Consider the following 26,392-nt stretch of genomic DNA (forward strand, 5'->3'; position numbering starts at 1 on the left):
CACCCATCCAAATAATATAAATCAGGTGTTCCAATCACTTCCATGGCCACAGGTGTATAAAAGCAAGCAACTCAGCATGCAGACTGTTTCTACAAACATGTGTGAAAGAATGGGTCGCTCTCAGGAGCTCAGTGAATTCCAGCGTGGTACTGTGATAGGATTCTACCTGTGCAACAAGTCCAGTCGTGAAATGTCCTCACTCCTAAATATTCCGCAGTCAACTGTCAGTGGGATTATAACAAAGTGGAAGTGATTGTGAACGACAGCAACTCAGCCAAGAAGTGGTAGACCACGTAAAATGACGGAGCGAATGATATTGCTACCCACTACACCACTTGGTCCAGTTTATGGACCAATATGGTGTCACCCATGTTCCTTATTGGCCACCTTCCTTGCCTCTCTATATATTTTACCATATGGGCAATGTATCATACAGACATTCTTTGTTTTACATTTAACAAAGTCCTAAATGGTAATGGTCATTCCATTGGTACGGTCCCTCATTGGACACGGTCTCTCTGACAGTGTGGGGCAACGATTGGCCTGAAGCCACATGACCATATACCCAGCCCACATTTGAGGATGTACCATTGGCATGTGTGTGGATGTTTATGACTGGTCATCTTTCATATTTTTTTAGCCTATTTAAATGTCTATAATGTGTTTCATAGTGACCCTGATGAAGCCGAAACACATTCGTCTAAACTATGGACTACATAAAAAGTGGACATAGTCATCATGGCGTCACTCTTTGGCTTGTGGACTACAGTTTTGCAGCATCTGAATCCATTTGGATTCTGGCGTGAATCTGTTTAAAAGTTAGCTTCATAATTCAAGGTTAACTTTACAGCTAAGTGTTGAAGTCTTCTGATCAGCTTAGTATCTACCTGTCAATCACAAAGTAGCCCCACCCTAAAGCATCCCCTGCTTGATGGTCGATTGATGAAGAAGTGAAACTAGAGATTGTGACCATAAACTCATGTTTACAATGTTTACTGAGATATCAAGTGAGAAGTAGGGTATTTTTTCTCATACCCGTCCATGCAATTAAGACGTATTTTTCCAACCACAAGAGTTGCCCTCTGATGGCCATCAGAGAGAATGCAGGTTTAAGACACTTCGGCATTGGCTTCACCAGAGGTTTGCTGCCTGGTCTAAAAAATAAAGTTGCTCTTTATACTACAAGTGTCACCCTTTAGTCAAACAAGCAAATGTTGGCTTTTTTGTTCAACTTAAAGTCAACCAAGTAAATCTCCACTCAAAGCTCTATTTCAGGTTTTAAAAATTATGTCCACGTCTATGCTAGAGTGAATGAATGCTTAGAGGAATGAGCATGAGAACACACACACACACACACACACACACACACACACACACACACACACACACACACACACACACACACACACACACACACACACACACACACACACACACACACACACACACAATATGCTGGGGAGTATTGAATTAACAAATATAGAGAAGTGGTACTTTTGGGTGGCTGAGTCACTGCAGCCTCAGGGTCTGGTATAGTGCAAGCTTACGCTTAAACTATTGGGCTGCAACAGAGATCCGTTCGACATTAACAGAGTCAGGGGTGTGTGTGTGCAGATGCGGAGTATATATACAATGTTCCAATGTACACGGAGACGGACACACAAAAACAGAATTAATGCTTAATAGTCCCATGAAAAGGAGGTCAATTACAGGCAACCATGCTGAAACTATACAGCCTTGTTTTGGGACATTGGAAGATAAATCTTAGGTAGACGAGAGGCAAGAAGAATGCTACTTTGGCCCAGTTTGTGTCTAGTTTTCAGCTATACTTATACATATAGAGAGGAAGAGCGAAAGTGGAGCAGCTGTCAGGCCACATACAGTACAGTCACTCTCTGGAGAGCCATATTTCACATTAACAAACCCCTGACAGAACTCTGCTCTCTATACTGTATGTGCAGTAATTGGGAGAGTCGGACAGCAGAAAAATAGATCAGAATGACTTAAATGTAGAGGCGTGCAACCCTTTTATGCTAGGAGAGCACCAACGAGCAGCCATCTCACTGTATGTGCATATACCATACTTTATGTCTGCCACGCTAGCAGAAAACTCAAGTTCTTTTTTTTTTCTTTTTTTTTGTCAGACAGAAAGAGAAGAGAAACAGGATAGATAGGAGGGACTTAATGAGAAGAATTGATGGTTGAAAAGATTAGCTTACAACCTTCTCTAGCTCCGATTGATGGATGCATGTCACGATATCATTATCATTGGTTGACAATGGTTGGTACAAGCTGATGTTAGCATGCATCATGTTGTTTTAAAGTAGGAAAAATATATTGGATTTTGAAATAAATATGTTTTGGCATATATTGTTAATCTGAAAGGGTTTCATTTCAGCTCGACTTTAAAGGGAGAGTTTAGATATTTTGAAGGGAAGGTTCTATGAGGAACTGCATGTACCAGCACAGGAGCAAAACAATGTATTCAGACGTCAGACAGCTCTTTCTGAGGGGAGGTGAAGCCTTTATTTCCATCTATAGTCACTTCAAAGTTACCAGACTCCTAATAGTCGTTTGACCTGTTGGACCACCAGAGGTGCTGGTCTACGATTGGTCAGCTTGTTTGTGTTATTGTGTGAATTTGGCATTTGAACGGTTAGTGGGAGAGCTTGTTCTTTTTTAAAAGTCAAAACACCAACAAATATACATTGAACAAGAATGTTTTCTTAGATTAAAAAAAAAATGGAAATTATCTTTTTTCAATCAATTTTAACTTTTGGACTATATATAACTCTGGAGTAATAGGAATGTGTGGATCACACAAGATGGAAACAATCCTACAGCCACCACTGGAATCTAATTCTACAAATACTATAACCCTATTTATATTAGTGTAGCCTAATCCTTATCTGCAACTGTGCAGTAACAGCCGAAACACAATGAACAGACATGCCCCAATAACGCACAGCATTATTTGAATATTGACTGAGAATTTAAATGTCAACTAGAAATGAAGCTTCTAAGTATCTAATTATTCTGTTCTGTGCAGTCTGGTAAATCTGCTTGATTCAGGTGGTTGGTGGTTGCCGCATTGTTGAGTCAGCATGTATTACCTGCACACTGAGAGAGAGAGAGAGAGAGAGAGAGAGAGAGGGGGGGTACACTGTCTCTTAGTCAATTTAGGGGGAGCAGCGAGGGATTAACAAGCAACACTAGTCTCTATGTTCTACGCCACCACCTGTTACAAATTGATTAAACAGCGTGAATGAATCATCGCACTGCTCACTGCCGTTACACCCAAGCTCTGCTTCGTTCTTATGATTCACAACAACCCCGATGTTGTTTTGGTGTCTGGTAGTTTAAATATGATGGTGAACAGAAACTGTTACATCCATCTATGCTGCCTTCTAAGCCACTACCTACTACCCAGCTACCTTGCAGATCACAGGAGTTTTTGGTCTATTGTGTGACCTTGGTGAATCACAACTTACCCTAAAACTCCTGTAAGAAAGAAGTGACTGACGTCTTTGTAAAGTGGTGAAAATGTTCTAAATATAGCGTACAATTAAACTGAGGTTTGAGGTGTCTAAAATGCGTTTGGCTACCATGCTGTTAGTCCTGTCTGGTTCTCTACTGTAAGAGATACACTGGCTATGGATAAGTACCTCATTCAACCCCATCAAAAGTCCAAAGTATCCCTTTAAGTGACCTTTTATAAATAGTCATCATTATGGAATTATTTCAGCATCCTTTTTAATCTGTTTATTGCTATCAAATCACAGCTATATAGTGTATTCTGGGCTGTAGTAAACCGTGTGTCTTGCTAGATCCAGTGAACCCAGTTAGGTGAACTCCACTGAGCACCTCTGGATGATGTCATAAACAGGACGGTGTTGGGTTTCCTGGTATATATGGGCCTTCAAAATGTACAAAGCAGCAGTTGTGTGATTTCAGCCGTGACGGAAGAAACCTGGTTGGGGTCTACGTGGAGGTGAGGCGCGTCTAGTGCGAATGAGGTTAATTAATACAAATGATCACGTGAATAAATGTTTGCACTTGCATGAGTAACAGAAAATGAAAATTTGCTTTGTGTTTGGTGTGAACACACCTTAATACAGATGATACACTGTGGAGCAGTGCATCAGCTGCTGCGATGCTTTGAGCATCGTCCCGCTGCCCACGTGGGATGTTAACGTGGCACTAGTCACGGAATGGTGGCAACTACAACTCCATGCTCTCTCAGATCCAATGTGCACCGGAGAGAGAATCCCTATGGGGGGGATGGTCGGGAGAGAGTGGACTAAGAGAGCCACGGACAGCTTCTGGCTGAAGGATAAATATATGCAGCTATCCACACAAGCACATACACAATATGACTGGAAGCCACGGCACGATGGCAGACCCTATACATGTCAGCATCAGATGTGCATTGACCTTGAGCTGAGCTGGCTAATTCACACTGGAGATGGTGTGTGTGTGAAGAGGAAGCTATAGAAAAGCAAAGAGAGACAGAGCTCTGTACTCTGCACCCCTGTGGAACAAATGAGATGGTGCAGCACAGGAACAGTCATATACATTGTATGTTATAGTATACAGCACGCGTTCCTGCTGTGAGAATGAAGGGGGTGAACAAAGTGATGTAAACACCTTTGAGTTCAACAACAGTAAACAATGCTATAGGAGTAGGGGTGTCACGGTACTCAATATTCACGGTTGGGTACGGTTCGGTCCAATTGGGAAAAACAAGGAAAATGTGTCGGAATACAGTTTTACGCAAATCCTTGTCCATTGAGCTTGATTAACTCGGCTAACCTAGCATGCCGCCAAAGCTGCCAAAATATTATCAGGTAAAATTTTCCGGCAGAATTCTGTTCCAAGTGTGAGACACAAGCAGCTGTGAGGATGTTGCACAGTGAATGCCCTGTACCCAACATTTTCACACTAATATGTTTACCGTTACACCCTTCTGTAGAAGTGGATCATGTTACAATAGTTCAAATATCAATAAGCAGTATTCCTCAGCTATTACAGAAGTCAAGTACTAAAGTATTTTGGTGTGTTTTGTTTACCTGCTGTTAGATCCAGAGGGCTGCGAGGAGTCTGGGGTTCAGGAAGCATGGGACTGTGCTCTTTAGGGGCTTCTGAACCCGCTGGAGGTGTTGGATGCTGAGGCTCGGCTGTACCTGGCATCCTCTCTGCTGAGAGAGTTACAGCCCCCACCTCCATGTTGACCCCCATCCCACCAGGCTGGGAAAAACCTGGCAATCAAAGGCAGAGAAACAGATATATAGGGTCAGTGCTGGGGTGTATTTGAGTATTTAGACACTACTGATTTAAAGATACAGCAACAATAATGGCAGGTGTTAACGGGGCAATCTTACCCTGGTTAGGGTTAGTAGGCCTTAAAGATGCTTTGGGTTCAATTCAGTGGGTTACTTTGGTGTCAGACAGGACATGAACACTGGTGAAAGTCCCTCTATCCATCCATCCATCCGTCCATCCATCCATCCATCCATCCATCCATCCATCCATCCATCCATCCATCCATCCATCCGTCCATCCATCCATCCATCCATCCTTCCGTCCGTCCATCCATCCATCCATCCATCCATCCATCCATCCATCCATCCGTCCATCCATCCATCCATCCATCCATCCATCCATCCTTCCGTCCGTCCATCCATCCATCCATCCATCCATCCATCCATCCATCCATCCGTCCCTCTATCCATCCATCCATCCGTCCATCCATCCATCCATCCATCCATCCATCCATCCATCCATCCATCCTTCCGTCCGTCCATCCATCCATCCATCCGTCCGTCCGTCCGTCCGTCCGTCCGTCCGTCCATCCATCCATCCATCCATCCATCCATCCATCCTTCCGTCCGTCCATCCATCCATCCATCCATCCATCCATCCATCCTTCCGTCCGTCCGTCCGTCCGTCCGTCCGTCCATCCATCCATCCATCCATCCATCCATCCTTCCGTCCGTCCGTCCGTCCGTCCGTCCGTCCGTCCATCCATCCATCCATCCATCCATCCATCCATCCATCCATCCATCCATCCTTCCGTCCGTCCATCCATCCATCCATCCATCCATCCATCCATCAAAACTTATTTCACAATTTTGAAATGTTTTGGTGAGCAGGGGCCTGTACTACTCAGCGAGTTCAACATACCCAGGGTATCTTTCAGAGATCCAGCTTAAGTAACCTAACAAAGGCAATCGGAGATAAGCGGTCACACGAAGCTGGTTATCAACTCGTTAACTCAAACCAGGGTTTACCTGTCCAGCTGTGAGCGTGTGCACATGAAAGAGGCGGTGTTTGCAGCATTTGACCAATCACAAACATGGATCAGTCTACGGCAGCGGAGCGGCGTATTTCACGTACGAGGAGCGAACCATAATCTTACAGAAATACTAAGAAGTTAAACATATAATACAGGCAAAAGGAAACCGTTTCATGTGTAACATGCAGGAAGGACAGCTGGCAAAAACTCGCCTACTGTGTGAATGCGGAAGTCGTATTAATAGTATTAGGAGTATAACTACCCCATTATAAGGACAGTACTAGATCTGACTGATTACATGTTATCTTCAACTTCGCTGATAGCTTAGTGGTGGAGTTATCACCCTTAGAACCAAGGCTCCTTACAGCGGCAACGGTTTGAATCCGCGGTTTGTCGTCACTCTTTCTTTAGTCCCTTTAACTCTTACGATGTCCTTCAGCAATAAAAGGCCAAACATATAACTTTAAAACAATGAATTTGTTGCATGGATGTATTCTTATAACGTGGTTTATGACAATATTAGCCTCATTCTTTCAGCTGCAATCCCGGCGGTGTAAAACGGACTTGGGAGCAAATCAAATAAATATAAAAACATAATTCAAAGTGGTAAGTAGGCTGTACGCTGACAAAGAAAAGTCTTTCCCTCCGATGAGAATCTGTATCTCTCATAAAAAACATCGTCAGACACGGACAAAAGGGTTTTGCCGGTCTCTGTACACTCTATAGTTCTCCTATGACACCCTCTCACGATCCACCAAGCTTCTTTTTTTTTATGTCGGCGCACCAAGAGAGCTGATTGGTCAGTCGGCGGTGTGTTTCTCCACGTTGATCTCTTATCAGGAACATAACCTGCTCCGGAGCAGGTTAGCTCCACAGCGTAAGTTACCATGGCGATCTACCCCGGTAAGAAGTGAACCAGCGTCGTAGGACGGAAAACCCAGGGTTAACGCTTAAGTTACCTCGCTAAGCACAAATCCTGCTTCGTAGTAGAGGCCCCAGGTTGGATGAAAAGACTCAGCAGAAAGAATGACTGAGTCAAAACAACACACACAATCTAAACAACTCCTGAGGATAATCGAAACAAAGGAACCGAGAGTGACTGTGCTATTCAACCTGCATGCCACCGGGCACAGCTTTAACACCTTCCAGCTGATCAGGACTACTTAAGTACACTTATTTATGCAATTGGACCTTTATTTTGTATGTATCAGCCATTTATGCTGAGTGTGTGTGTTTGTGTGTTTGAGAGAGAGAGAGAGAGAGAGAGAGAGAGAGAGAGAGAGAGAGAGAGAGAGAGAGAGAGAGAGAGAGAGAGCAAAAGATATGTGTGTTCAAGCAGGGAGCAGTTATTTGGAGATGACAGGTCTCATTAAGGCAACAGTGAGAGCTGGGTATGCAGAGGTTGGCACTTTGAAAGGCATAGCTCAGCCTTGTAGTTCATACTGTGTGTGTGTGTGCGTGTGTGTGTGTGTGTGTGTGTGTGTGTGTGTGTGTGTGAGTGTGTGTGTGTGTGTGTGTGTGTGTGTGTGTGTGTGAGTGTGTGTGTGTGTGTGTCACTCTGTGGAGGTCCAGACATCAAGCTAGTGACAGCAGCTACAGCTCTGCATGCAGCTAAAAAGCTTTGTGTCACTACAAGTCATTTATGAGGGAGGGATTTTACGACCACAGATTCACGGCCAGTAGATTTAATGAGACATAATCTAAAGGAGCAAGGAGATTTGGCTTGTGAAATATGATTATGTTAGTGTCACGCCGGTGAGGTTTGTCTCGTCTCTTTTCTGTCTTGTGAAATTTCCTGTTTTATTTTGAAAAGTAACCCCCCTCTTGTTTCAGGTCACTTGCTCTTTCTCATGTGTCCATGGTCTGACGTCATCCCTGATCCCTGATTGTTTCCACCTGTTGCCCATTACCCTCTGTGTATTTAAGTCTGCGTCTCCCTTTGTCTTGTGCCAGAGCGTTTCGTCTTTCCTCTCTCGTCTCATGCCAAGGTCCATCAAGTTTGTATTTTTGCTTTCTTTTGTTTGTAACTTTTGAATAGTGTAGATAAGTTTGTAGCCTTTGTTCCTTGATCCTCCTAGTGAGCGACTTTGATTTTGTAATTTTCATAGTGCTTTTTTTGGTCATAGTCAGCTTTAGTTTCCATTGCGTTCAGGTGAAACAGGCTTTTATTCTAAATTCAAAAAAAGTACAAAACAAAAGATGGGAGGAAAAACAACAAGGGCTATGAACTCAATGGAAACTAAACCTGACTGAATTTCTTGGTAGAGTGTAAAACAGCATGTGACTTTTGACTGTATATTATTCTAAGTCTGCTATAAAGGAAAGGCCCCGACAGAGAAATACAACCTTTGTTTGCTCAGTCTCGTTCTGAAGTGTCGCTGGTGAAATCAGCCAAATATTCAGCAATGACATTGAAAATATTTTGGATCACATTGAGATGCGCTTTTCTATACACGACGAACAGACATCACCAGCGCTCCACTCTCCAACTCTCTCTCACGTTCCCACCGGCGTCCTCCTGCATCACCTCTAGCAAGACTTCAGAACGAGACTTGGTCTTGAACGAGACTTGGTTAGACACAATAACAAACGGAGGAAGGATTTCTGTAGGTTCTTTCCACAATGCTGCCAGACACTTCCAATAATCTGAGCCTGTCAGTGGCAACGACAAGCCTTTTAGTGGACGTGTATTGACAGAGTGGAGTTCTGCTGATATGATTAACATTGCAGCCTGTTCAGCGGCTGCTGTCCAGGGCTCCAGAGTGCGACCATTTTGGTCGCAAATGCGACCAATATTTTTATGAGTGCGACTGAAAAAAAATGTAGGTCGCACTGGTGGACCTAATGCTGCTCAGGTGAAAAAAAAAAAAAATCATAAGCACAGCATCTCTTTGTGTTCTCCTGATGGTATCGTGGTCTAAACCAATAAGAGACAGAGCTCGGGCAGGTCCTTGCCTCTGATTGGCTCTGGTCCTTTTCACTGCTGTAAATTGTGTCAGTTCGAAAAATGCGAGCGAGCAGAGCAGGTACTCCTGAGCGCTTCGATTTTCTTTGAAAATGAAGAGAGCCAGAAAGCCTCGCCCCGAGACTCTAATTAAAAAGCCCAAAAATATGCCTTCAGACAGGACTGGTTGAAGCAATTTCCCTGGCTGATGTACGATAAACAAAGGGACTCAATGCACTGCATTTATTGTCGGGAGTGCGGTCAGAATTTGTCCGGTAATAGTGCGTTTGTGGAAGAGTCAACAACATTTCGCATCGAGACGTTGAAAAAGCGCAATATGTCCAAAAAGCATACTACATGCCGTGATAAGTGTGTTAATAAAGTGGCCCCTCATCCAGCTGCATTTCAGCGTCAGGCTGTATCAATCACGTCCGCTGAGGAATCTGAAATGATTATAAAATTCAATGTTGCATATAATATTGCAAAGGAGGAGTTGCCGTCAGAAATTATTCTGATGAAAAAAATGCCGACACACTAAAGAACAAGACAGCTGCGGAGGTTGGAAACGCCACGTACACGTCATTCATGATTGACGGCGACACAGACGTCTCTACGAAGGAGTCTACTATTGTCTACTGCCGCATTTTGCGGAAAGGGAGTCCGGTCAACATGTTAATTGGACATGTCGAGGTGGAGCATGGACACGCACAGTGTTTGAAGGCCCACATTACAGCATGAGAGATCATGAATAGGAAATTGTATGAATTTAATAGCCTAAGTGAAAATATAAGTAGGCTAGGCTAAGATCACAAACAGTTTTCCATTTGCAATCTATAGGCTAGTGACCTGTATGATCTTTTTATTCTTGAGGAGTTTATGCTGCCACAAAGCAAGCATTTACTGCGCTTGGGCATCAGTGTTCAGATTGGCTGGAGAAAACGGTTGCTCTGGGTGCTGATGGTGCTGCAGTTAACCTAGGCCACCTAGGCCAGGGGTGTCATTATGTAAAAGGAGAGCGATAAAAAGGTGACTTTTTGGCGTTTAAGGCGACGCGATGAAAAATGTGCGTGCACCCAAATTTGGTGCTGGTGCACCTAAAAAACTAAAGTTAGGCGCACCTGTGCAACCAATGCAAAAAGTTAGTCTGGAGCCCTGCTGTCTGCAGCGTTCTCCCTCAAAACTGGACCAATTTTAAAAATAGTTGTCCCCATTAGTCACTGAGACACAAAAACAAGGGAAAAATACATAATTTTCCTTTAATTTCCTTCATAATTTTGCTTCGGATGAAAGCTAGTTCAGTGGCTTGAAATATATATATATATTTTGGGAAGTTGAGGGAAGTCACATATTGATTTGATTTGTGTGTAGAGATGAATAATGTGTAACCAGTCAAATGAATGTAGGAACTGTCCACTGTGAATGGAATGCTGTTTTATCTCCCTGCACTACTACTACTACTACTACTGCAGTGTTGCTGTGTGCTAGTATACCTGAAAATGCTTCCATCATGCCAGTGTCCATCATTGGGGCAGCGCTGGTCTGAGAGCCCAGAGCATCTGAATATGTTGCCATGGTGGCTGGCGAGAAGGAGGAGAAGAAGAGAGATGGATTAACAGGGAAGAGAGGAATGGCAGGAGGGATGGGAGAAGAAGTTGAGGAAGAGAAAGGAGAAAGAGGCACAGATGGATGAAGTAGCCAAGGGAGGGAAAAAAAGAAGGAAAAGATGCAGGAGGGGCATCAGGGCATTAATAATTTAGAGTGGGTGAGATGGAGGTAGAAAACAAGGAGGAAGGAAACAAAGAGAGAAAAAAATCACAACTTTTTTTTTTACATTTTAGCATATTCAGGTTCAATATTGTTGAAGAAAAGCTTGGGTTTTACCATACCACTGCCTTAGGCTGGTCACAATAGAAAAAATGAAAAATGAACATCCAATTCATGGGCAACAGACTGCACGCTCCCTCAACGCTTCTGTGGCATTGTGCTGTGTCATAAAAGTGAACATTTTAGAGTCATTTTTTGACCAGCCTAAGGCACACCTATGTAATAATAATCATGCTGTCTTGATATGACACACCTGTCAGGTGGATGGGTTATCTCAGCAAAGGAGTAGTGCTCACAAACACACATTTAAATACATTTATGAACAGAATTTGAGAGGAATAGGCCTTTTGTGTAGAGAAAAAGTCTTGAGGTTTTTTTTAAGTATTTCAGTTCATAAAAAATTGGAAAAGGAGGAAACCGATGGACTACTACTACTACGGATAGGGAATGAGTCCTTACACAAAGTGAAGGAGTTCAGGTACCTTGGGGTCTTGTTCATGAGTGAGGGGACAATGGAACATGAGATTGGCCGGAGAATCGGAGCAGCAGGGGTGGTATTGCATTCGCTGTACCGCTCCGTTGTGAGGAAAAGAGAGTCGGAAGGCATCTACCGGTGAGTCTTCGTTCCTACCCTCACCTATGGTCATGAGGGATGGGTCATGACCAACAGAACTAGATTGCGGGTACAAGCGGCCAAAATGAGTTTCCTCAGGAGGGTGGCTGGTGTCTCCCTTGGAGATAGGGTGAGAATCTCAGTCATCCGTGAGGGAGCCGCTGCTGCTTTGCATCGAAAGGAGCATGTGGGCATCTGGGAAGGACGCTCCCTCGGTGCCTCGCTAGGGAGCTGGTCCAGTCATGACCGGCTGGGAGGAGGCCACTGGGAAGACCCAGGCCTAGGTGGGGAAATTATGGGCACAATCACACTACACCAACCATACCGCGCCCAGGCACGATTGAGCCTAAAGTCTGGATTGTTTGGCCAGTGTGAGCGCTCCGTTCTGTACTTAAGAACGGTACGTTTCCTCGGCCCCGGCAAGCTTGAAAGAGGTGGATTTGAGTATGGTACAGTTCATACAAAAGCACACGCACAAGTACGCAATGCAGACAGGATGTAGGCTTTAATCCCACCCACTCATTATCGCTCGTTCTACTCGGATCTCCCCCACCATCAAGACAATTTATACCTGAAAATACTGTTGATGAGTGTGTAGGACACATGTTTATATATAAATACACACACACATATGTATATATATATGTGACCCGCCATGGCAAAACCAGCAACAAGTCGGGTGGGACGAATTCGCGTAAAAGACGAAATAAGCTTTTTTTTTTTTCAAAATTAGTGATTTTCGTTTTTTTGCAGAATATGCAAGTTCAGATCATGAAGAAGCCACTCCATGTTTCAGATAACAGTATTGGTTGCCTTAAAAGTATACATTTTTGTATTTGTAGTTTCGGAAAAAAACGGCCGTGTCTGTGTCCCTGCAGGCCCGTGTACGGCGATGCAGTTCATTTCCATACTGATCACTGTTGGCCGTTCACGCGCTGTTGTTATTTTTTTGGCCAATCAGCTGCACGTTAGAAGCGACACACATGGCTACTGGCGCAGCGGAGGAGCTGGAGCGGAAGATATCAGATGGTATTCAACGGGATAAAGAAATGGAGGAAATCCGTAACTTTGACTGCAAATGCTACGGAAGAAGAAAGGAGAACTCTCTCCTTGGAAGACATTCACGTAGCGACAAACTTTCTCAAGAGCTTATGTACAGCATACGGATGGATTCTTTAGCTGCCGAAAGAGAGCAAACGGACGTACAGTAGTTACGTCGGAGATGACTGCATCCACCAAAAAGCCGCAGATGAAAAGAAAGTCCACCCAGACCTCTTATTTCATCGGAGCCAACGAAGTCTGCAGGAATATTTTTCAGTTTCTTATGGGGTGAGTTTCTGTTAACATCCAAGTTATCTACTTTGCTTAGCTAGCTAAGCTAGCTCAGTACTGTCGTTTTAAAATTATATGCACATCGAAACTAAGTTGTAATGGGAGGTTTTTGGCTCGTTATGTGGGCATCTGATTTAACAGTAAGGTGCCAAGGGGCCTGTTGGCATTGCTTGAATTGACTGTGATGATGTGGCTATTTGAATGTGTACATTCATATGGCCACAACTTTGTCAAATATTATCAGATTTCCATGTGTTAGACATCATTGGAAAGCTACATTTTCAGAATCTGTGAATAACTCAAAATGCCCCGAGGCCGACTTGTTCCTGGTTTTGCCGTGGCTGGTCACATATATACATATATATACTGTATATGCCTGAGGGGGGTTCAGGCCTATGCGGAATATCACTAACAGTGTTGACAAGTACCAGTTCCAAAGTGGAGTAACCATCAGCCATGTCCTCTACATGGATGACTATAATCTGTATGTTAGGACACCGACTTGCTGATCCACATAACCAGGATCTAAAAGCAACGTCGGGATGTCATTCAGGGTAGATATGTGTGATCAGATGGTATCCAAGCGAGGCAAGATGATCACCACTGAAGGCAACATAGCAAATGTCAGTGCGTATGTGTTGACCCAACTGGTATTATAACAAAGGAAGAAATAGAGGCCTATGATATTGAGACAAGAAAGCTCCTCACAATGCATGGAGGTTGTACCCCAAGTCTAGCACTCTGAGATTGTACAGAGTAGCATCGGAGCCACTATGCAGGATAAAACACCCGAGATCCAGGAGTACATCAGGCAGATGACCCCAAGTGAATATCTCAGACAGCAGAAACTTGAAGATGAAGAGACCATCACCTGCAGGGCATGGACCACCGACCGATAGAAGTGGCTGATATGGAGAAATCATACTAGTAGAAAAGGCCGGTCTAAAGGATGGCACAAGGGCACTACTCATGGCAGCACAAGATGAATGAGGGTCTACCACCCCAGACAGGACCCCAGGTGTAGGCCAGGGTCTACCACCCCAGACAGGACCCCAGGTGTAGGCCAGGGTCTACCACCCCAGACAGGAGCCCAGGTGTAGGCCAGGGTCTACCACCCCAGACAGGAGCCCAGGTGTAGGCCAGGGTCTACCACCCCAGACAGGAGCCCAGGTGTAGGCCAGGGTCTACCACCCCAGACAGGAGCCCAGGTGCAGGCTGTGCAAATCAGCCCCTGAGACAGTTACAGCGTACATGGAGCTCCATAACCAAGTGGCTGCATAGTGTACGAACATCTGTGCTGAGTATTATGGGCTGGAAGTCCAGAGGTAACAAAGGAAGACTCCTCCAAAGGTGGTTGAAAATGACTAAGCTTAGATTCTGTGGGACTTCCAGATCCAGGCTGATAAACTGGTGATGGCCAACCAACTAGACATTTTGGTGGTGGAAAGACAACAGAGGACAGCAATCGAATACATGTAGCTCAATCTCAAGCGAGCATCAGGAAGAAGGAACATGAGAAGCTCAAAAAATACCAAGAACTGAAAGAGGAGCTAGAAAATAAGTGGAGCACTGGGGGCTGTAACCCCCAAACTGGGACAGTGGCTCCAGCAGAGTCCAGGATCAATACCCCAGATCTCTGTCCAGAAGAGCTCAGCCCTAACAGATGAGATCCTGAAGAACCCTCAGGCTCCCAGGCCTCTGGTAGAGGACCTGAGCATGAAGAAGGGAACATAAGGGCACCCATGGGGCGGGTGGGGAATATGTTTTTGTCAATAATAAATTATGAGTAAAATTATTTTGACCTTAATACTCTTGAGAACAACAAGTTGGGCCACAGTCATTATTTTGCAAGTCACATTTAAACTCTCAAGTCCTGGCTATGAAGTAAGAATCTAGTCTATTTTTATCTATCTGCTGGTGTGCACCAAGAAATGCACCCTTCCCTTCTGCTCCTGCGACATGGTTTGCTGCTATCAAATTCATTCAAAGCTGCATATTTTTTAGATTGTTCTTTGTTTTAGGTGAGGATATCAAGTCAAGTAAATCAAGTTTGAAGTTCAAGTGAAGACACAAGTCAATGGACATAAGTCAATGTCAAGTTGCAAGTATTTATTTGGAATAAATCAAGTGTAAAGGCACTAGATTCCTGACTCTGGTCTGACTTGTACACACCTCTTTGAATTAGTTGAGATAGTAATGAGAAAGTCCACTGAAATAAAACCCAAGCATTATTATTATTGTTAACAGATATTATACATGTCTTGTTTATAATAAACCTTAAAATTAAGACGTCAAAACATCCTGAGCGACGCCAAAAACTATTGCTGTACTAATAGTTTTTTGAAGATTTTTAATCGATTTCATTTCTTTTGGCAGTGTCACTTTGGACTTGCACGTTGGTACCTGATAAGAAGTCCGAAGCCAAGGCCTGCTGCTGGTCAAGAGAGCGTGGTCGCACCTCTCCCTGTGGCTCTGGACGCAACACTGGTGTCTGTCCCCCCACGGTCAGCTTACAACCTGCAGTGACAAGACGGATCATCCAACATCAGTGCCCCCTCCTCTCTGATGACGCGCTACTGTACCAGCGCAATTTAATCACGAGACCTTTGAAATCACACGCACGCTCACAAATCACTCACACATTTACGAAACATAAAGACTTCGAGACAGTGGACTCTATCTCACCTGCCAAATTTCCTCCCAGCAGCAGATATCCCAGTCCCATACAACTCAACATTCAGTGGTGTTTTCTATGTGCTGCTCAGTGCCTCTGCCTCTGTCTGTCTCCACTGCAGCCTCAGCTGGCTCTGAGCTACAACCACTGTGAACCCCCAGTCACACACACACACACAATGGACACACACAAACACACGAATGCCAGCACACTCAGGGAGTCTGGGTCTGGTGTGACGTTTCGCTGTCTGTCTGGTTCAGGTCCCAGGCCCCGCCAGCTAGCGCCTCCCCCAGCGACTTCCCTCTCTCTCCAGTCCAGTAGTCACCCTTCAATGCCAGTCCCCGTCTACAACCAGGGGTCCCAACCAGACATCAGAGGCCAGAACCCTGACTGGCAGATTTAATGTGGCTATTTGGGAGTGGAAGGTAAAACATAAATGGAAGGATAAGAGGGCCGCGAGGTGAAAGCAGACAAAGAGGTCAGGGAGGAAGATGAAGGGTTGAATGGAGGGAAGAGAATTTGCAGAATGAGTAAGAGAAAAAGGCAGGGGTGAAAAAGTGAAATAAGGGAGGGAGGAAAACGGATAGTCACAGGGAGGGAGGCGAGGAGAGAAAGAGGGAGGCACCGATGGCAACCCTCTCCCAGCAGCGTTCACAGAGGGTGACAGTGAGGCGAACAGACAGGACGCCACCCAAAGTCACTAACGCTTCCATATATCAGACACACACAGGGGCCATGGTAGGGTGTGCACTGTCTGTCTCCAAAGGACGCAGAAAGACTCCGACGGCAGGGTCACCGATTTATACAAAAACACTCTTTGCGTCGCTCTCACAGACGGCAGGTCGCGCTAGACTCGGCACATGGCTCAAGGTGGACGAAGCGAGTGCGCCTCAATACACTAAGCGTCTTCTGCTCTTCTTAGTTAAAAATCACTGAAGCAAAAAGGTTTCAGGGAAACAGGCGGATGTTTACCCCCGCTCCACTGTGCTGCTGTCCAAGGTGCTGAAATCAAACTAAGCCGCTTTGAAAGGTCGGTCAGGGGCGCTGGTAGGAAAACCTCGAATATCTCCCACTGTTTGCGTTGCACTCCTAAGTGAGCCGCTCCATTGTAGATCAGTCTTATCTAACGCCACAGGGTGTTGTTGTATTGGGGGAGGGAGGTTACACAAATAACCCATCACTCAAAGAAAACATCTCTTGGGCAACCACATTCACAGGACGAGTTGAAGAAGTCAAAATCGATGCCAACTATAGTTTAACGATGGAAACCGATGATAATGATTATGGCATCAACGGAATCCTTCCTGGGCTTATACAACACTTAAAAGGACGATCACTCACCCTCATCATCCTGATCAGTGACTATAACATTGTAACATGATACACGTATCAGAGGTGACTGTAGAGAAGCATCCACACCATAATGCAGGCAGGGAATATCTAAGTCTCTTGCCCTGTTGTACTTTGCTGTAGAAATATTGCGACATTTCCAGCAATGACTTATGTGTGTACAATAGCATTACAATTGAGGGAAAACTACAAATAAATAAGACCCAAGTTATAATGAATCAGAATTATCACCATCTGAATCAGACTGCATACAAAATGGTTGAAATGGGCTGAAATGTTCATATAACTGTTCAAGTTTGTGTTTGTCTGCAGTGAAACAATTAGTGAAATGAGGCCTAAATACTATTGTACCTCAGGCCTTCTTCTAGCTCAGACACATTTTAGGGGGTTCAGTTCAGTCCACGAGGGGACATTTCTTGCTGAGTTATCCTCTACACACTGAACTGTGTTTAATGTACCAGTGGTGAACTGCTCAGCCTGAAAGAGTAAGGAAGACCAACTGTGATGCACCAAATGTGTGTGAGAGAGTGTACTGTATGCGTGTGTGTTTCACTGTTTCATGTTGCACCTGCAACGTACCGTTAATATGCAGCATAAAGCAAGAAATCTCTGTCTACACGTCCTTGGCATATCACAAGAACCGTTCATCCGATCTACTTCTTCTCTGGACCAGGAGGTGCTTTGCTGAATTCGGTGCAGTTTGGACATGTCACATGTTCCATATTAATAAACTTCTAACAAATCTGCAGCTTCTCTCAAGCATTCAGAGGTAAGTTAAACTAGGTGTCTACTACAGCAAAGTTTATTCAAAATTCATGCAAACGTTCATGCAAAATTGAACAAAGCTAACTGTGTGACAATATGCTGCCGATTCAGATGCATGAAAATACAATCATGAGGCTGACAGCACAGTACAGAACTAGACCTTCTGAGAAATGAACGGCACGATTAGCTTCTCATCAGAAACATCTGTCTACTAAGCAAGCATGTTGTAGGTGTTTGGCAGATCGTCTCCATAGTTAGATATCAACACCCTCAAACATTGCCAGTAGCCGATGTGATTGATGGGGGGAGGGGAGGTTACATTAGTAATCATAGTAGTAGTGTGATTTTGTGTTGTTGTGGTTATATAAATATCATTTGTGGTTCTGGTTCTGGGACTCGCCACTGGAGGCGAGTTGTGACCTTCTGTCATCCAATCACAGACTCCGGTCCGCCTCACTAACCTCCACCAGACTGACTGACTTTTATTGAAACACAATAGTTTCCTGGTTAGGATTCGCTGATTTTATTTCTCCACCTAGAGTGATGGAATCTACTTGCAGAGAAACAGGCGAGCCCTCAGACAGACTGATAAACTGCCACGTTTATACAGATGATAAATAAAATCATGTTATGAATTTTAGAAGGTGGCCTAATAATATTTATCATGTAAATGGTACGCATGAAGCTGCAAAGCTGCAAAGCTGTGTGGTACAACCCAGGTTATGAGTTGTTAGTTACTTACAACCAGAACGTGAGTGTGTGTGCTGTTTCACATGCCTCTGTGAAACTGACGGGAATTTAGCCTCTTCATTTTCTGTTAATAATATTAGCAATCATCATCTTCATCATCATCATCATCATCATTCCTGTCAGATATTCAAGCATTAAATGTCTCTGTGCGGGTCAACCAACCCTGATTATCTGTGTAGGAAGCAAGCAGTTGACCTTGGCCTCTAGTCGGCAGAGAGAACAACCAAGACTCAAATATCTGCTTCTGTGTTTAGTGGAAAACCAAAATGTCCAAATGATGCGAGGCTCTGCTGCTGAGGGCGCTGACCTCAGTATGAGGACGGAGGGCGGCGAGACAGACCGGAGCAGCTATCAGTTTGACGGATGAACTCTATCGTCACAGAGGCCTCCGAGGACACACACACACACACACACACACAGCAGCATAACGCCACAGAGTCACACATACAGAGAAAGAAAGACACAACATGAAGGCAGAGTCCATGCTTGGTAGGTACTTGGCTGACTTCACACACACACACACACACACACACACACACACACACACATACACACACACTCGCCTACTCATGCCTGGATGAGTTGTGGAAGTGGCACTGAAGCGCTGTGAGGGTTGCACCAAGGACAGGCAGCTGATTCTGGATCAGCTGAGGAGGTGGTGCAGGGGTTAGTGGAGGAACGCTGCCGTTCAAACTCTGTTATGATGATGACATTCCCACCATCTGAAATATGACTCAGGCTCTACTGAACGTTCTACTCCGGTGACATTTTCACAAGGCGATTACTCCAGGATGCAATAAAATCAGCGTCTAGTTTTCACATTTTCAACACCATCGAGGTGTTTTGGAGGTATTTTGAGAGAGTCCGAAGTTTCACGTCGTCATACCGACCTTGCTGCAACTCTGACTTCCCTCTCAAATGAATACAAGCCATGTGCGTACACAAGTGATTTTCTTTCTGGCTGACTAGATCTGGAAGTTGGGGTTGCTGTGTTCGAATACAGGAGAGGTCACCAACTCATCACCCTGACACCGTTCTAATAATAATAATAATGATTCAGATTTTACTGCGACAATGGTTTTGCAGAAACGTGATGAATGAGAGACAGATGCCACCAACAGCCAGGGTGGTGAGTAGTGATGCTCTGACACCGTTGGAGAACCTCACAGGTCCCGAGTCCAGGGCTGTAAACTAGCACTCGCCACTCGCCAAATGCGACTAAAATATTCCCCTGGCGACTTAATTTTGGAGGGATACATGCCACTGGGGCGGGTAAATGTTTGGCCCGATGGTCGTGCTCTTGCAATAAATTATGCATGATATAACAAAACATTGTAGTAGCTGTAAACTGATAAATTATGACGGTAGCAAACGTCAAGCTAAACCGGTGATTTGTTGTGTGTCACACTGAAGTAGCTCCCCAGACGTCACCGCTGTAGAAAATAGTTCCCCCGAAGCAACGTAGCGTGCGCGTCACCGCTCTTTAAAAGTTTGGCGCAGTGAGTGTGATTCACACCGGCCGCGGAAGCGCCGCCAATAGCCGCGGCCGTCCCGCGCCGTGAAGCGATCGTTTCGGCGTCTGCTCTATTTTTTGCGCGTGCCGCGAGCGAACGCGTCAATTCTGGCAGTAAATCACACAAAGAAACAGGAAACAATCCGGTCAATTTTCAAAATAAAAGCAATTTTCAAAATAAAATACCGCGATTGACAAATGCGATCATATTTGTGTATCTCAACTCGCACTGGGAAACAGGAAGAGAAAATACATTTAATAAATGTGAAGAGTAGATAAACAAATATGCGTATATCTGCACGTCTCTCTCTCTCTCTCTCTCTCTCTCTCTGTCTCTCTCTCTGTCTCAGTTCTGATGAGTAATTAATGAGTGTTTCCTTTGTCACAGTTTTGCACTGTTAAAGTTTTCAATTTGCAATGTTTGAGATGAAATGAATGAAATTCAATTAATAATATTAAAATGTATTTTCTAAATAATACTTTGGCCTCTTTTTTAAGCATGTACTGCTCTGTAATACTGTTATCTATATTATGAAAAGTAGTGAAACAGATGTATATGCAACAAAAAGAGGCAATTTATTATTTGGCCGGTAAAAAATGTACTTGGCCAGTAGATTCTTTCATCTTTCATTACAGCCCTGCCCGAGTCCTTACCTTCCTCTGTCATTGTCAAAGACCTCATATGTTATGTGTAATGTAATATGAATCCACAACTTCCTCTCTGTTTACCCATGCCAAGATACAACCAGTCTAAAGACATTTCCACTCTTCTGAATCTGATCTCAACCCTGAATTCACAACGTAAGTCCGGAAGTACAGCGAAACTCCACAAGGTAAGATCAAACCAGTTCATCTAAAACAAGCCGTGCCCTGGCTGATCTTAAACTGGGCTGTATGATTTTCATTCAAACGCTCGGACTCGGCTAAAGCCCATCGTGTGTAACCTGAGTTACACCATTCATATGTTTTCTCATATAGCTGATGGCCCGTGGGCTAGTCTCTGTCCTCCAGCTGATCCGACATCAGCATGCCCCATGCTCCTCTCTCCAACATGGGATGTATCCTCTGGGAATAGGTCACAGCCTTATTTGGATCTATAAGTAGACAGGGCATAACTTTCTGGTGTGTATATATCAGGCTTATTGTACATTAACATTCTAAACAATATAGTTCACTTTGGAAAAAGTAGTCAAACCCTAAACACGAATGTCCAAATCAACGTTATAGCAGCTTGCTGCTATGTAAGCTTAATACCAAACCTGGCTATTTTTCCACTGTATGGCGCCCTATGGTTTACCAAAAGGGTCTAATCTGGGATGAGCCGGCAGGATCGGCTGTCCTCCAGCTGACCCCAGCCTCTCCATGCTCCTCTGCCTCAGCCTCTGCTCCTTGAGCTGGGATAGACACAACGAAGTAGCTGGGTCAGGGCTGCTGCAGGACCAGAGGCGCACAATGACGGTTCACTGAGAGGACAGACTGATACTGTCTGGTGAGGACAAAGCCACGACACTACATTAATCACATAATCATGTTGAATCGGCCAGTAGATCACTTACAGTCGCCTTTACCTGCAATTGTCCTCCGCAAACTTCAGAGGCTTTCAGCCGCGATCACACCGAGACGCAGCGCAACCGGAGCAGAGACCTGAAAAAGGCCCTTTGGCAAAGTGCGGCGATCGGCCCGTGTAGTGGCGCTGTGTAATCAACCACGCCATCGAATGTGGACTCAAGCAGATGTGGAGCTCCACTGTTGGATGAGGAGGAGGGAGGGGGAAAAGATTTTAAAAAAGTGGAGGTTTTGGATTCACGACATACTGAAAAAACACTAATATTATGTTTCATACTGCACTTGCTGATGTCCGTTTCAACCATCGACTAGCATCAAAACACGAAGGAAAACAGTTGAGTACCGAAGCCTTTCTTTTGCTCAATTTGATTGGCTGGCTGGTCAAAGTGTGATATTGAAAAGTTGAACATATTTTTACTTTTATGTGCGCCTGAAAACAGCAAGTAAAGAATCCCGTTTTCAGACATGGGTCTGGTCTACTGTATGACCTGGTAGAGGTATGGGGACTTAATTGCAAGGCAAGGATACAATCGATCTGGAGAGAGGCTTCAAGGAGCCGAAGGACTCCAACAGAGTCTCTGAGGTTGGGTATGCCATCTCTGACATCTGTTGGGACCTCACCGTTAGGACTACACAAAGCGGCCTACAGAAGCCCTCACATGCGGTCAGGACAAAGGAACAAAGGAGATAAAACTACAACCACCATTTTAGCGTCACCTGCAACGTGCAACGTCACACAACTGGTGCCCTATTGGCTGACAACCACAGGTAACCCCAGAGGGTCCCCTGAAGCAGCCGTAAGCTATATATTCTGGCGCCGCCTGAAGAACTTCCTCTCTCCACCGTGACACACGTTACAACAGGAGGTGAACATTACGTCTGCAGCGTTTTCCTTTGTCCTAGGCCGCAGTCTTTCCCCCAAACTCGCTGGACGAGCAACAGACTTTTTTACCCCTCTTTTTCTCTACTCATTTTATTTTTCTTTTGTTTATCATTTTGGATCCTGAGGAGACCGCCGCGACAGCGCAACCCTCCTGTTCACCCGCGGAAGGAAGAAAAACACTTTCTTCGTCTCAGCTGCCAGCAGAACGGAACTACGACCCGTTTTTGTCTGAAATCAGCTGACTAAATCGCCGAGCCCCGCGATTTTCATCGTTGCCTGCAGAAGGAAGAAATACTAACTGTTTTCTTCAACTAATTGGATCTGGCGCCGAACGAGCGCTCGCGAACTACCGTCCGTTGCCGGCGTCAAGGAACGCCATCCCCGCACGGGACGAAACCCTCACATCGACGCATCTCACATCGACAAAATTAAGAGGCTATTTGTCTGGGCAGAAGCAGAGATTCGATAGTGTAGGACATGCTTGTAATTCTTGTTAATGTGTTTTAAGTTCTGATCACGGACCGCCGAGTCTGTTGCTTTCCGTGTTGTATTTGAATACTGATCGTGTACCCACGCCGCTGGGTTGATTTCTGTAACAGTGTTTTCGACTAACCTCCGCCATATTCGCGAGCTCAGAAAGCCTCTACTATCAGTTAAAAGACCGGTCTCGCGGAATAAACGCCAGTTCATTCACGCGAGCCCGTGTGATAGTAACCGACCTCCTGAGCCTTAGAATATTGCGCGCGCATTCTCTCTCTCTTCGTTTGTGTCCCGCTAACACACACACACACACACATACGCCGCCCCGCACGTGTCCTACGCCAGCTGTTCCCGGCGGACGCTAAGGACATAGCTACATCCGGGGGCGGTACCCGGCCACCTCTCGCTCCCTCTCTCTCTCTCGCGATCCTATCGGACGTCAGTGGCTCCGCCCCTGAACGCTGTGAGGAATAGCTCCATCTGGTGGCCGTACTCGGCCATCTCTCTCTCTTTCTCTCGCTCTCTCTACACACACGCACACGCACACACACGCACACACACACTCCACGTGTGTCTCTCCCTTTGTTTAAGCTTAGTTTTGTGTGTTAGGTAGTTAGGTAATAAGGCTTTGTTAATTGCAGTGTTATTGATTGTGATCATTATTACTGATTTTAATAAATCTTATTATATTATAACTAGCGGTCTCTTGTGCTTGTTGTGTATATGTCACTGGATAACAGCAGGTTGTGAAGGCTAGTGCTTGAATTTCACGCCTTCTTAATTGTTCGATTGTTTTTATACTTCTATGCCAATGATCACGATGATTGGCATGTGAGTATAAAACCTTTATATTGAGACTGAATACAGTTTTAGGTTATCTTTTCCCTGATCCCAGGGTGGTGCCCCGTTTATTCATGATTATATTATGATAATATATTAAATATAATTATTAATATCGATAATCATATTGACATTAATAATTTACTGTTGATAACCAAATCTGCTCCTGCTACAACCCCAACACATCCAAAGTCTAAAGGGTTGATGGGACTCCCCTTGAATTCTGGCATGGCTAAAACATTCGGCCTCAGTGATGTAAAGAGACTCCCTACTGCGGTTCTGTATGTGGCCATCTGATCTGTTATTATAGGAGATCAAAGCTTGGCCTGGTTTTATTTAATCCAGCTGGCAACCCAGCCAACATTTAACTTTCAGAACGTTTTACAAATCCTGCTGCAGCAGCTGGAACACATGGACTAGACACACACCGACATGAACAAAACGCCGAAACCAACATCATGCCCTTAAGAAACCTCAAGAGGGCGCTCTTATATCCTCTGCACCGAGTAGCAATCATTTTCTAGTGTTATTTCTGCCATCATTGTTACTGCTATTACTGCTCACATTACATGTATCATGTGTGTTGTAGTTATTTTGACGTTTACTCTGTATACATGGCATCTATTGCACTTCTGTCCATCCTGGGTGAGGCATCCTCCTCAGGATCCTCCTTGAGGTTTCTCCCTATTAAAATGTTTCTTAGGGAGTTTTCCTTATCGGGTGGAGTGAATTGATGCTGAGGTAAAGGAGCACTGATGCCTGGTTCGGCCACTTTGAATGTGCTGCCACATCTCCGATTCAGCCCGCTGACGTTCCTGCAGAGGGCTGCTTCAGCCGGCTGGGAAAGAGTCAACCTGATGAGGATTAGACACGTATGTCCTCTTCCCATGCACTGTAGCAAGCTGGGACCCGAGCTGCATCCATGAAAATGATTGAGACTGATGAAGTCTGCAGGTGGACCGCAGCCTCCCAGTCAACTGAAAAACGTTGGTGTCACTCACGACTGGTTGGGTAGGACGAAACAACACTTCCAGAGCCCAGAACATGTCAGTTGTCCCAATAATCTCACTTTATATTGATTCAAGTCAATACATATTTAACACTGTAGGACCCAAGTGTTTAAGGCCTCAATCATTCTGTCCAGGGTACAATATGTAGTGCACAGGGAGCGCTTGTTTTTCATACTCTGTTTACAAAAAAGACAATCTGAGACATGGGTTTATATATTTATGAGTGGCATCTATTAGGACAATAAACAAAACAAAAAGAATAAACCTTCATATCTAGCCCAGTGCATCTTGGGATAGGCTCTAACCCCTTGTGAGAAACAGAAAATGGAGAGCTGGGTGGATATAGCCGACAGTAGTTGTTGGCGATATATGGAATACTCCAATTGCACACTTTTAAGAGTAGGCTTAAAACTTTTCTCTTTGATCACACTTATAGTTAGGCAGGCTGGGTGATGGCTGATGTTGGGACTTTGAAGTTGTATTAACTCTGAAAATCATATTCGAGTCCTGCTCAATGTGTTAAGTGTCCTGAAATAATTTCTGTTGTGATATGACACTATAAATAACACTGAATTGAAATTGAATCAAGTTATTATTTATAACAGGTCTTGCCCAGAGCCGGACAAATACTGACCCACAAACAAACTTTTTTATGACTTGGTCTTTTTGTTCTTGTAGCCTCTCATCATAATTACACGGGTCCTTTATAGTAAAGTGCTGTTTAAACTAGAGGAGGAGTCCAGAGGCAGTGGCGGTATGAAACCAGCGTGAGAGTGATGTGCATTGACAGGCCGAAGAGGAGAAAGGTGCACTGGATGTGACAACATGTCTGTAACGTGTGTGTGCGTTCATGTGTCAGCGAGAGGCTGGTGGTTGGTCGGACCTGCAGGTATCCTCATACACACAGCTGTCTGTGGAAAACGTCTCCTCCCTCCAATCCTGTCTTTGAATCCAAGTTTAGCATGTCATTGTATTCCACACCTCCTGGTCCTAGCCTGAAAACAATCCTGTGTATCTGTCTGGAAAGAGGAATAATCAGCGAGGCGTGTATACTTTAATCCCACCCTAACTTTCTCTTGACCTTCTTCACGTCAATGTTTCTTCCTTTGTATCGGCGGGCTTAAGGAGTTGAAAGCATTTTCTGACTACCCTCGGTACTTTGTCTTTGCATATTTGCATTTCTAGCTGTTTTCTAGCACCCCTCACTGTCACGGATCACAATTCATACCACCGAGGCAAGCATGGGGGACTATTGAGCTCCCGGCAGCAGGGATTGTACAGTCAGTACCTGTCAAACCAACAGATGAAGTGAAAGACTGCACACTTCAAAGTGCAGCGGGGAGTGTGAGAATTGCTAGTAGCCCATGTTGATGCTTCCCATCCAGAGCATTTCACAAGGAAAAGCCCCAGGCCTTAACATTCACACATAAACACTGTATTCTGACAACACACACACGTGGTACATGTGGTACATGTGGATACACAAAGACACACACCTTCACATGGGAGTAAAAAGCTCACACAGATGAAGCGCTTCCTGTCATCAGTGAAGG

General features: G+C 44.7%; 1 protein-coding gene across 7 annotated transcripts in view; it reads right to left on the minus strand.

The window, feature by feature from the left end:
* The window catches only part of LOC311028961 (uncharacterized protein), a 144,338-nt gene that overhangs the window by 55,705 nt on the left and 62,241 nt on the right, over positions 1-26,392 (minus strand). For 6 of the 7 annotated variants that reach the window (XM_084033792.1, XM_084033790.1, XM_084033789.1 and 3 more), the window contains exons 4-6: positions 15,412-15,525; positions 10,730-10,816; positions 5,070-5,258 (exon numbers count right to left, since the gene is read on the minus strand). In XM_084033792.1, coding sequence (XP_083889918.1) covers positions 5,070-5,258; positions 10,730-10,816; positions 15,412-15,525 — 390 coding nt within the window. The remainder of the gene's footprint in view (positions 1-5,069; positions 5,259-10,729; positions 10,817-15,411; positions 15,526-26,392) is intronic. The other variant, XM_084033787.1, reaches the window with a different exon arrangement.

The sequence above is a fragment of the Eutrigla gurnardus genome (assembly GCF_963514095.1).
Source record: "Eutrigla gurnardus genome assembly, chromosome: 18".
Taxonomy (NCBI): domain Eukaryota; kingdom Metazoa; phylum Chordata; class Actinopteri; order Perciformes; family Triglidae; genus Eutrigla; species Eutrigla gurnardus.